The sequence below is a fragment of the Vespa mandarinia genome, chromosome 8 (assembly GCF_050613455.1).
Source record: "Vespa mandarinia isolate Hongniang chromosome 8, ASM5061345v1, whole genome shotgun sequence".
Taxonomy (NCBI): Eukaryota; Metazoa; Arthropoda; class Insecta; order Hymenoptera; family Vespidae; genus Vespa; species Vespa mandarinia.
The window spans coordinates 4,122,501-4,135,000 of NC_140817.1; the positions used below are offsets into that span (position 1 = coordinate 4,122,501).

General features: G+C 36.9%; 1 protein-coding gene across 11 annotated transcripts in view; it reads left to right on the forward strand.

Annotated features, from left to right (window-relative positions):
* Window positions 1–10,650, forward strand: part of Hr4 (nuclear hormone receptor 4) — a 113,565-nt gene extending 102,915 nt beyond the window's left edge. For 5 of the 11 annotated variants that reach the window (XM_085659075.1, XM_085659076.1, XM_035877597.2 and 2 more), the window contains 9 exons: window positions 1,547–2,701; window positions 2,853–3,399; window positions 4,119–4,329; window positions 4,543–4,899; window positions 7,427–7,561; window positions 7,773–8,036; window positions 8,314–8,506; window positions 8,914–9,041; window positions 9,399–10,650. In XM_085659075.1, coding sequence (XP_085515201.1) covers window positions 1,547–2,701; window positions 2,853–3,399; window positions 4,119–4,329; window positions 4,543–4,899; window positions 7,427–7,561; window positions 7,773–8,036; window positions 8,314–8,506; window positions 8,914–9,041; window positions 9,399–9,479 — 3,071 coding nt within the window. In that variant the 3' untranslated portion in view covers window positions 9,480–10,650. Of the gene's footprint in view, window positions 638–1,546; window positions 2,702–2,852; window positions 3,400–4,118; window positions 4,330–4,542; window positions 4,900–7,426; window positions 7,562–7,772; window positions 8,037–8,313; window positions 8,507–8,913; window positions 9,042–9,398 lie in introns of all 11 variants that reach the window. The other 6 variants (XM_035877633.2, XM_035877626.2, XM_035877590.2 and 3 more) reach the window with 3 other exon arrangements.
* The last annotated feature ends 1,850 nt before the right edge of the window (window positions 10,651–12,500 follow it).

Here is a 12,500-nt window from a genome sequence, read left to right on the forward strand (position 1 = left end):
GACTAATATCGTTCGTTACTACTCAAGTACAAGAATGAAATCATACCGGTAGCTTCGATTACCAGGTGCATTGAATATATTAAAAAGTTTTTATCGAAGGACCACATATATTTATCGACATAAATAAAACGATTTTAATGATCTTAACGCAAGAGGAAAAACATATGACGAAATGACTAAGCGTCGAGATGACTTGTAAGAAGAGAAAGATCGTAAGATTAACAATAATAAAAATATAAATACAAATTATTTGATTGTCGTATAAAACGTCGTATAGAAAACGTATGTTGATAAAAAAAAAGCAAAGAAAAAGAAAAAGAAAACAAAATGACATTTCCAATAGAAAATAACGTATCTATCGCAACGAGACACCATTTGCTTGGAGAAAATTGGAATCCATGGAACATGGATTACAATAGAATACTACGCGGTACGACTTATCAAAGATTTTCGATGTATACGTACCCATATAACCCGTATAATAATAATAATTATTATTATTGTGATTATACCACTTGCGATAGTTATTACAATTTACGGCATAACTTTCGATTCCCATTGAATTTCGACTCGTACACGATGTTCGATCATTATTACAAGACATTGGATTCGAAGAACGTCTACCCAACGATCTTCGGTAAATATTCTGATTTAAATTATATATTAATTTTTCGTAAATTTTTGTAATTTATGATTTTTCGATAAAAAAAAAAAAAAAAAAAAGAAAAAAAGAAAGAGAGAAAAAGAAAAAAAAAAGAAAAAGTATTACTCCATAAATCGTTAAAAAATAAATAGGGTCTCTGAACGAACGAAGGAACATTGTTTGTAGGGGAAAGGGGAAATATAGTGTATGCTTTTGCGAACGAATGATCCGCACGTACCGATATCTACCGTGATCGTACTATTAATAGAATGGAAACTGGTGCCTAGGTACCCACAATCGCGGCTCGGCCTTGTCAACTGCATTCCTTCCTTGACCTACACGAACGAACCAGCCATAGCCCCCAGATCCTTTTCAACAAAGCGACACAACAGCGTCCGCGAACAACTATATTACACTTTCGTGTCAGTCACTTAAGTAGCACCGTGACTCTCCCAAGTCCCATAAAAAAGAAAAAAAAAAAGGAAAAAAAAAAGAGATAAAAAAGGAAAGAAAGAAAAAAAAAAGAAGGAAAGATTTTCACAGCTGCACTTGCCGCACCTTGAAACCCACATTCTGTCTTTATTACCGTTTCACATTAAACCGTCTAATAGTTCACGCGAAGTAAACTTTCGATTAGATTCGATAAAACGATATAACGATGTATTTCTTCTATCATAGGATGGGCTTAGTTGACGAATAGATCGTCTTCTTTTTGATCGGTATCGTAACGATGTCGAACGAACAAGTTTCTTCTACTTGAGATTTTCCTCGATGTATAACGTAATTTCGTTAATTCCGATAATTCGATTTCGATAATTCGATAATAAGGTGTCCTAACCGAGGAGAATTATGCGTTAAAATTAGGCCGATTTATAAATGAGACACCAACGCCTTATTTCTCAGACTCCCCGGTATCCCTCGGATCAGCAGGCTCGCCGCTCGGGATCCAGCCGGCGGACGCACCTTCACCCATAAACTTTCCTGCTCCAGGGGAGAGCATGGCGGATACCTCGACCCTGTCACCAGACGCCAACATGCCAGGCTCGCCGGATTGTCCTATGATCAAAGTGAAGAGCGAGTACGTCCTGGGCAGCCCGAGTCCAGGAACACCTCGAGATCCTTTGCGAGTCACTGCCATTAGTGGTGGTGGTGGAGGTGGAGGAAGTAATGGCGGAGGTGCAGGAAGTGCTGGAGGAGGAGGTGGAGGAGGTGCTCAGGAATTACGCGAAACAACGTGCTCGGATCGTGCTTCGCCTGATTCGGTCTTCCCAGATGCTGGAAGCATGGTGGGATTTAGGGTTATCGAGGAACAACAGCAGCAACACCATCACCAGCAGCAGCAGCAGCAGCAGCAACAGCAACAGCAACAGCAGCAGCAACATCATCACCAGCAGCAGCAACAGCAGCAGCAGCAGCAGCAGCAGCAGCAGCAACGTTCCAGCACACCAGCACCAAACAGATCCTCACCTTATTCACCCGTTCAAGCTGTCTCCACGACACCAATGCCTCTAGAACCGTCCTCAAGGAGCGAAAGTCCCGATAAGGGTGATCTTTCATCTATCCAAATGAAAGAGGAATCCGACAATTCGGTCTTCGACGGTGGAGGTGGCGGCGGTGGTGGTGGTGGTGGCGGAGGCAGCGGCGGCAGTGGTGGAAATAATTCCGGCGTTCGTACGGACACATCCAGCCAGCCTAGTCACCGGAATAGTCCGTCGTCGCAATACAATCCAAACCAGAGTATGAGCCCTACCGGTAGTTCGGCTCACGTCTCTCAACAGCAGCAGCAACAGCCGCAACAAGCATCGCCAAGGGCGCGAGCGCCATCGGTACCGCCTCATCTCCTGGCTCATCATCAATTCTGGTCACAAAATTCCGGCGTACAGGGATTTGCCACGCAAAGGCTACTGAACGGCGTAATAAGTAGTGCCGTTAGTTATGGACAAAATGTTGCGACGGTTTCCACCAGTAGCTGCACTACTTCTAGTAGTAGTACGGGAACTGGTAATAGCGGTGGTGGAACTTCCGGAAGTACGGGGGCAACCACAACGGCGTCTTCGTGTAAGTTCATTGCACGACGAGGGGTGATATTCGAATCTTATTACCCTTTGAATGAATCCTTTTTATGTGTTTTATATCAAGAACAGATTTCATTTGCCTATTCGTCTGACATAAAACATTTGTTTATTTTCAATGCGTATTAAATTTTCAGGCGAAGGAATGAAACCACCGGCTCAAAGACCAGCCCCAGCACCACCCAGACCACCGCCCACGGTGATCATGGGAGAAATCGGTGGCGTTAGGACGATGATATGGTCAACGCCACCTTTGGATCCTGTACCACCACCCGCGGCCTCGTGGACGGCCACAGCCGCGGCTGCCTCTTGTTCCTCTTCCGAGGAATCAGCGGCACAACTTCTCCTAAACCTCGGACAAGAGTCCAGAGGGAAACCACCTTCCGTTTCCTATTCGTCCGGACCACCCCTCAACATGGAGAGGCTATGGGCCGGCGATTTAACGCAACTGCCGGCTGCCCAGCAGATGCAAGCCCTCAATCTCACGGCATCAGGCTCCAGTCAGCCTTGGGTGAGAAACGGCGGGGTCGTCAAGTCCGAGGCGGCCTCGCAATCAATGTCGGTCGCACCACCTGCCCCACCGTTACCGCCTCAGGAACACGAGGAAGACGAAACGCCCATGATCTGCATGATCTGCGAGGATAAAGCCACGGGTTTACATTATGGCATTATCACGTGCGAAGGGTAAGTTTCTTTTAATTTTGTACCATCAACTTTAAAATTATACAATGTATATCTTTTATGAATATATTAAATTCTTTATATATGTAAATCAAGAATAATGTTTGAATACTTTCATATGGAATCTCATTGACTATACAATGATTTAGATATATTTTATTTTTGATAAACATACTATTACCATGTTCAAAATTAAAAACAAAAAGACCTTCTTAGTACACTACAACCTTAGTAGAGTACAACCTACAAGTTCTTAATTATCCACCTATTTTCCCGCTCCATTTCCCTAGCTGACGATATCCATCCAAGTTGGAAGAAATACTCCTTGAAAAATATCTCTTGAAAATTTACGTAAGGATACTCCAAATTAATTCTGGATATCACCACTGGGTATCGTTGTCTGACCAACGTCGCAATTTCTATCCCCGTCGTTCTCCGTTGTCTGACACGTAACGAGACGACGTTTATATGAGGAAACTTTACGTAGTTTTCTTCCTTTGAATTGTTTCGATTAAAAATGAATACTTTAATCCTTCATCGGGAATATCTTGCTGCGTGCTTTCAAAGCAATATTTGAAGTGACTTAAAGTGTAAAAAAAGAAAAAAAAAAAGAGAAAAAAACAAAGAAAAAAAAAGAAAAACAAAAAAAAATTTAAGAAAACGAAAGACAAAAACAAAAAGAAAAAATTCAAAAACAACAACGATCGATCTTGCTGCTGCAGGTGCAAAGGTTTCTTCAAAAGGACTGTACAAAATAGGCGGGTGTATACGTGTGTAGCAGAAGGTGGCTGCGAAATCACAAAGGCACAGAGAAACAGGTGTCAGTACTGCCGTTTTAAAAAGTGTATCGAACAGGGTATGGTCCTGCAAGCCGTTAGAGAAGACCGGATGCCTGGCGGAAGAAATTCCGGTGCGGTCTATAATCTTTATAAGGTTGGTATTAAAATGAACAACTTTTGTATCGTCGATATTATAAAGGGCAAAAAATAAAAAAGGGAGAGGAAAAAGACAAAAAAAAAGAAAGAACACAAGAAAGATAGGAAGAAAGGAAAAAAAAAGCGAAGATAATCTTATAATCGTCATATACGCAATATTAAGTATTATGTACGAATTAAATGACAAAGTTATGCGATTATCATTTTACAGGTTAAATACAAGAAGCATAAGAAGAGCAACAAAGGAAGTGGGATGAGCGGTGGGAACATGGGTGGCATGGGTGGCGGTGGTAACGTTGGTGGTGTGAACGGGTCGGGATCCCTTGGTGCCAGTAAAGGTACCATGGGCCCGACGATGTTAGACAAACACATGGTAGCAGCTGCGGCTGCACATCATAGTCAGCAACAGCACGCACAGCTCGCTGGTAGCTTCCTTCATCATCATAAAATTTCGTCGGGCGATCCGCTCAACTCGCAACCTACTCCCAGCCATCCAAGTCACCCTGCCCATTCGGGCCACCTCGTCAATGGAACGATCCTGAAGACTGCTTTGACCAACCCTTCTGAGGTTATTATATTTTTTAATATTTTCTGCGTGTTCATAAAAAAAAAAAAAAAAAAATAAGTCGTCATTACCAAATAACATCAATGGCGTCAATTGACACTCTATTTACATTTCATTGATCTATACGATCGCGATTCTTCCATCGGTATCATATCCAATTCTTTTAACTTTTACTTTACATTGATTGATCGATCGACACGATAGCTTTATAAGAGCAACGTCAAAATCAAAACGAAACGACAACGCTTTCTCTTTCCTTAGGAATAAGCTGCTAGCTATCTGTGAACCAGATATTAATACATACGAATCAACGTCTGAAAAGATCACCGATACCATAGCATATTCCGTATTCGAGGCTAGCAATTTAAGTGATTTATTTTTCCCGGCTCCAGTTAGAAATCGAGCGGGACTCGACAAAAGTTGATCTTTACCGGTAGAATACATTCGAGATCGTTGATGAGAACTACCCGAAGGCATCTTCACTTTCACTTTTGTACACAGCTGCTCCGCTCTACGGCAGGACGTACGGACGTTCGAAATCGTTTTACCAATCTGTTGACTTCTATCAATTTTCTCGCGAAGAAATTCTCTTTTATTCGAAAAATATATGTATAATAATAATACGCTCGAGAAAGAGAAAGAGAGAGAGAGAGAGAGAGAGAGAAAGAGAGAAGACACTTTTTTGGAAATAGTTTATCGTGAGAATAAAGTAAACGAAAAAGAAATACTTTCACGTTCGATCATGCTATCCCAAATGTCATAGAATATTTTTCATTTTCTTTTTATTTTTTTTTTTTTCCCCCTTTCAAATCTCTCAAAGAAAGCGCAATAAATTATATATGTTTCTATTTAATTATTTATTCATCCTCACGTGTTGAATGATAAAAGAAAAGAAAAACAAAAAAAAACAAAAAAAAATATTAGAGACGTGTAATAGAAACGTATAAATATTATATTCGATATATTAACTAATATAAACATGCGCTCAAGCGAGCGCGCGCGCATGCACGCGTACAAGTTAAATCTAGTTCCCGTCTTTCATCGTGTTGATCCTGAAATGAATGAACTCTTCGCTGCAATTTCACTTTCTTACGACTTATCTTGCGCAAGCCTCAAGGTTTCCCACATTACGAAAGCCGATAGATAGAACGAACAGAGGCAATAACGGCAGGCTCGCTCGAAAGCCAACTTGATCGGCATCGCCGTCTCTATTTTATCCTTTCTATAGAATGATAGATCTTTCTTATGATGAGATGATGATAAATCGATAATTCTAAAAGTAAATCAATTAAATTGGATTAAAGAAATTTGAAAGAAAAAAAAAAAAAAAAAAAAAAAAAAGAAGTATTTGCTATCTCCTTTTTTTTATTTTATTTTCTCTTTTTTTTTTCTTTCTTTTTTCTTTCTTTCTTCCTTTCTTTCTTTTTACATAATCACGAACAAGATATAAAACGCATTTAAAATTCTAACTTTAACTTGTTTCGATTCTAAAAGACAATGTTTTACGATGAATCCAATGATTCGTGAAATTATTATCACGGGACATCGTGATGGCTCATAAAAGAGATATCCATAGAAAATAGATATCAAATTGAAGTGACTATCCGTTAAAAATGTCCGGAGCATCCAGGTGAAACAGCACGATGACGATCGGCTAGGGACAATAGAAAATCAGCGACAACCGGTGCCAAGGACGGGCAGTTCTCCGGCCGTTTCGTAACTCGTGAAAGTCTGCGCAAGGGACACTGACCTCTTACCACCTTCCCCCGCCATCCCCGTCCCCTCTCTCTCTCTCTGTCTCTCTCTCTCTCTCTCTCTTTCTGTCTCTCTCTCTCTTCCTTCCCCATCACCTTCGTCTGCCTCTTTCCGCCTTTTTCTCCTTCTGCTCTCTGGTGTTCCCTTGTTGTTCTCCCACCCTATCATCGCCACCACTACCATTTACCTCTCCTACGTTCTCTTCCTCCTTCTCTTTCGCGCCACCCTCGAGGAGTTTCAGTCAACAAACCACGCGACATCGTGGTCCCACGATAGACAATGGGGTGCGTGAAAAATCTTATTACGAGTGTGAATAACCTAGAATTTTTTTTTATACATACATATAAAATAACAAATAGACATTATACTTACAATGATTTCACCTTCTCATTTCTTATAATATAATTTTGTAATATCGCTGTCGTATTTTTATGTTTTATTCTCTCTCTCTCTCTCTCTCTCTCTCTCTCTCTCTCTCTCTCTCTCTCTCTCTCTTGCTCCTTCTCGCATGATCCAAGAATACCGATCTCAAGGAATTATTTTCAAGGAAGTAACGCGAAAAGGTCAGTGAGAAAGGTCAATTGACTTTGAACGAGAATCGTGTTTCTTTAACGACAAAGAATTGGAAATGATGACGTTGGTGATGATCTTGATAAACTTTCATAAATGATACATTCGAATATAATATTTTCTCGATAATGATTTTCTTATTCAATAAAGACGAATTTTATTTCTTTGTTTTTTTTTTTGTTTTTCTTTCTTTCTTATTTTTTAGGTGGTACACCTACGGCAGAGGCTAGATAACGCCGTTAGTAGTTCGAGGGATAGAGCATTTCCTTTGGACGCGACCCTCGCTATGATTCAAACGCTCATAGATTGCGACGAGTTCCAAGATATTGCTACGTTAAGGGTATTTTATTTCATAACTATATTCAAATAATTTATCATACTATCAAAAAATCCTGAAGATAATACGAATATAAAATAACGTTTGAACGGACTTATTTTTTTATTCGATATTATCTAAATTATCTTCTTTATATTTGATTAAATATAGAATTAAAATGATTTTATTAACTTTTCTAATAATGATTTTATATTACTTTTTCAATCCTGAACAGAACTTGGACGAGCTGCTGGACCATAAATCAGATTTAAGTGAGAAGCTGTGTCAAATAGGAGACAGCATAGTGTACAAGTTGGTGCAGTGGACCAAAAGGTTACCGTTTTACCTTGAGCTGCCGGTTGAAGTTCACACGAGGCTGCTCACTCACAAGTGGCACGAACTCCTCGTGCTGACCACCTCCGCTTATCAGGCGATGCACGGTCAGCATAAGTTCACCAATGTGGCCTCGGATGAGACGGGCGCGGATTTTATGCAAGAAGTAATTATTTCCTCTTTCCTTATCTTCTTTCTTTTTTTTCATTATCGTTATTACGTCATCCGTATGTCTTTCGCTGACCAAATAAAATTTTTACAGATATATATACATATGTATATATATGTATATAATAAAAATGTATTAATGCGACAGTTTTTTTGAATTTGTCACCTAATTGACTTTGTCAGACCATGCACGGGTTCATACTGTCTCGAAATAAAAAAAAAAAGAAAAAAAAAAAAAAAAGAAAAGGAAAATAATGATAATTTATTCCGAACAGGTTTCCAACAACATGTATACGCTGCAAACGTGCCTAACTAGCATGATGGGCAGACCGATAACCATGGACCAATTACGGCAAGACGTAGGGCTCATGGTAGAAAAAATAACTTATGTCACGCTTATGTTCAGGCGAGTAAGGCTACGGATGGAGGAATATGTCTGTCTAAAAGTGATCACCATGCTCTCGCAAGGTAAATATATGTGTAAGGAAATATTCGTATAGATTCATACGTGAGAAATTAATATCCCTTAATTATTTATAGAAATAATTAACTACTTAATTAATTATAGAAATAATTAATTACTCGTAATCACGCATAATACATAAGGTGATCTGTTTTTTGTTTGTCTGTTTGTTCGGTTTTTTTTTATTTTTTTTTTCATTTTTTTTTCTTTTTTTTTTTTTTTTTTTTTTTTTTTTTTTTTTTTTTTTTTTTTTTATATATATATAACGCTGCAAATTGGAGATGCAAAATGTAAGCATTAGAAACATTAACCTAATCGTTCTTTAATCGAATATTTTTCATTATGTTATGAATGATCGCAACAAAATTAAATTAAACAAAACATTTGATCTATTCTTTTCTATTATCCTTAGCACGAGGAGGTACACTGGAGTTAGAACAGATACAAGAACGGTACATGAGCTGTCTGCGAAGTTTCGTCGAACACAGTGCACCACAGCAACCAGGTCGATTTCACGATCTTCTCGTCAGGTTGCCGGAAGTAAGTTTAATGAGATATGCAGGGGATTGAGATGGGGTAGGATGGGTGTAGGCGGGTGAGATTGGAGCATGAATCGTTTGATTTTTCTTTGACCACACTTTGGTGTATATACGAAATAATTACTAATGATACATATCTACGTTTTACACGCACGAAAAAAAAAAAGGTCACGTATTAAGTAGTCGTTTAGAACAAACATAACGGAAAAAAAACAAAAAAAAAACAAAAAAAAAAAAAATAAAAAAAAAACAAAAAATAATATGAATTATGAATAGACTCATATGGACTTGTTGTTTGTTTCGATGTTCACTTTGAAATCTCTAAAATATTGCTATGGTGTTTCTTCCTTAATTTCAGGTACAATCAGCGGCAGCTCTACTTCTCGAGAGTAAAATGTTCTACGTTCCTTTCCTATTGAACTCAGCAATTCAAAGATAGTAAATAAAAAAGCTGACGATAAAAGCTGAATTACCTATATACATACTATACATACATACATATACATATTATACATATATATATACATAAAAAGAAGAGGTCAAAAGGAACCTAATAACAAGACACGAGAAAAAGATAGAGAGAGAAAGAGAGAGAGAGAGAGAGAGAGAGAGAGAGAAACAAACAAAGAAACGAAAAACCCCGTAAAAATGGACTCAAAGAGATAGAGAGGGGTGGAAAGGCTTTGTTTGTGTATGTATGATATAATTATAAAAAGTATATATATATATATATATACATATAAATAATATAAATAATAATATAATTGTGTGTGTTCGTTGCGTTGTACAAAACGAAAGAGGATAAAATGAGAGGGAGAGAAAGAGAGAGAGAAAGAAAAGGGAAAGGAAAAAGGGATGAATGAGAGAAATGGATAAAAACTTGAAAAGAGGAAAAGAAAGAGACAGAAAGAGAAAAAGAGAGAGAGAGAGAGAGAGAGAGAGAGAGAAGGAAAGAAGAGGAAACGAAAGGAAGAAGGAAACGAAAGAGGAACGCTTGGAAATATGAAAGAAAGAATATAGAGAGAATCTAGAGAGAGAGAGAGAGAGAGAAAGAGCGCGTGAGAGAGAGAGAGAGAGAGAGAGAGCGAGAGATTGAAAGATTGGAGAAATTGAGAGGGAGAGAAAGAGATAGAGAGAAAGTGTGAGAGATTGATGGAGTGCGCCACCTCGAGATAGGAAATCAATCGAGGAGGGGAACTGAACTTTTTTATCGAAACTAAAAGACTATAATAATATATTTCTGTACGCAGTACCGCGCAACTACGTCACTGTGTGTTCACATTGCATAATCCGATCGATAGTAAGACTCTCGTTACCGTACGCTCACCGTAGGCCACCCTACATAAATGTACTGTCACTCTCCACCACTCTGAACCGAACGAATCCACAGCCTGACGACAAGCCTTATGGGACGGACGAGAATGATACAAATAAAAATGGGATACACTCAAAAAGATAGGAAGGAATGTTAACAGGAACAAAAAAAAAAAAAAGAAAAAAAAAGAATGGAAAGAAGGAAAGAAAAGAGAACAAACAAAACAATACAAACAAAACAGACAGACAAACAAACAAACAAAAACAAAATAATAAACAAAAACAAAGAAAGAAAAAGCGAAATCTATTCAGTATAGCGACGATTATGATGATGATGATGATGATGATGATGATGATGATGATGATGATGATGATGATGATAATAATAATGATAATGATGATGATGATGATGATGATGATGATGATGATTACGATGATGATCAGTTACGTGTTTTGCTCGCTGTTAGGTAACTTCAGTGATCGAGCTCGATCATTTCGAGATACATTTTCGCGAATGAATTGAACATATAAATTCTGACAACGTATTTATAGTACATCTCAATCGAATCTCATCATCCTATAGCAATATTAATGAGAACGTATTGTTTTTTTTTTTCTTTTTGATAGATTATCACGATGTCACCAATACTTCGATCCTCCTCGAAGATATTTTTCTCATCATCATATCGACTAAAATAACTATTTTTCTTCTATTTTTTCGTAGAAACGAATATATATATATATATATATATATATATATATATATATAATACATATATATACATACATATACTGAGAGAAAAACGTTCGCAATATCACGTTATCATTATCTCTCGCCGTCGATTTGATTATTATTCTCGACGACGTTGTCATTGTCATTGTCATTATCGTCGCTTTTTATCACTCACTCACCATATTTACAATCCAAGCGCGCAATACGAGAAGACTATAATAATGCCGTTTCGTTTTTCTTCTTCTTCTTCTTCTTCTTCTCCTTCTTCTACTTCTTCCTCATCTTCTTCTACTACTATTATTAATATTACTACTATTATATACCTTCTTTTTATTATTTTATTATTTTACATTTTATGCTCGACGTTATGGTAAATTTTAATGAATAATATGACGCATATCTCGCCGATCAACAAACATTCTTATTCACGTTGTTTTCGATCTTATCGAACGTTTCGATTTTTTTCCCACTTCAATTTTACTATATATATACATATATATAATAAATATATATAATATATATATATATATTATTAGATCTTATATTTATTATTCTCTTTATATATACATGATATATATACATATATATACACATAAGCGTGCGCTTATCAATTTTTTAATTTTATTATTATTATTATTATTATTATTATTATTATTATTATTATTATTATTATTATTATTATCTTTATATCCGCAAACAATTTTTTACAATCTCGTACGATCTTCCGTACAGAATTGACGATAAGAAAACTTTCATTGACTAATGTAACACTTTCGAGTAAAAGAAATTCTCTTCAATTTTATCTTTAAAAGTTCGTCTCGAGGAGAGATATCGAAACGTTCATTAAAGACTCGACGATGAGACACTCATAATTTCTTTTTTTTTTTTTTTCTTTTTTTTCTTTTTATATATTACTCCAAACTAAGATTTACTGCGATAATTTTTTTCCTGGTATTACGAGCGAGTACATCCGACATATAAATAAAATGATTCTCGTGAATTCGAGAAATAATATTGACCGACGTGCTAATAGAGAAAGAGAGAGAGAGAGAGAGAGAGAGAAAGGGAGAGAGAAGAAAAATAAGATAAATAGAGAAGGAAAATAAAATTGAAAAGAAGAAACGAAAGAGAAATGAATAAAAAAGGTTAATGAAAGGGAAAAAAAAGCACAATAATGAGATATTGTGTATGTCGTCGCGTTCACAATAAATTTTCTGCTTTTTCTTTTACTTTTCTTTTTTTTTTTTCTTTTTTTTCTTCCATTCCAAATTTTTCCACGTAAAATTTACCATCGATATAAGTTCGAACTTCCTAAACGATTGCTAATTCGAATCGAATTGCTAAATGATTCTAAACACTACGACATTTTGTGATAATCTATTTCAATTGCGAAATATCAAAGGTCAAAAAATT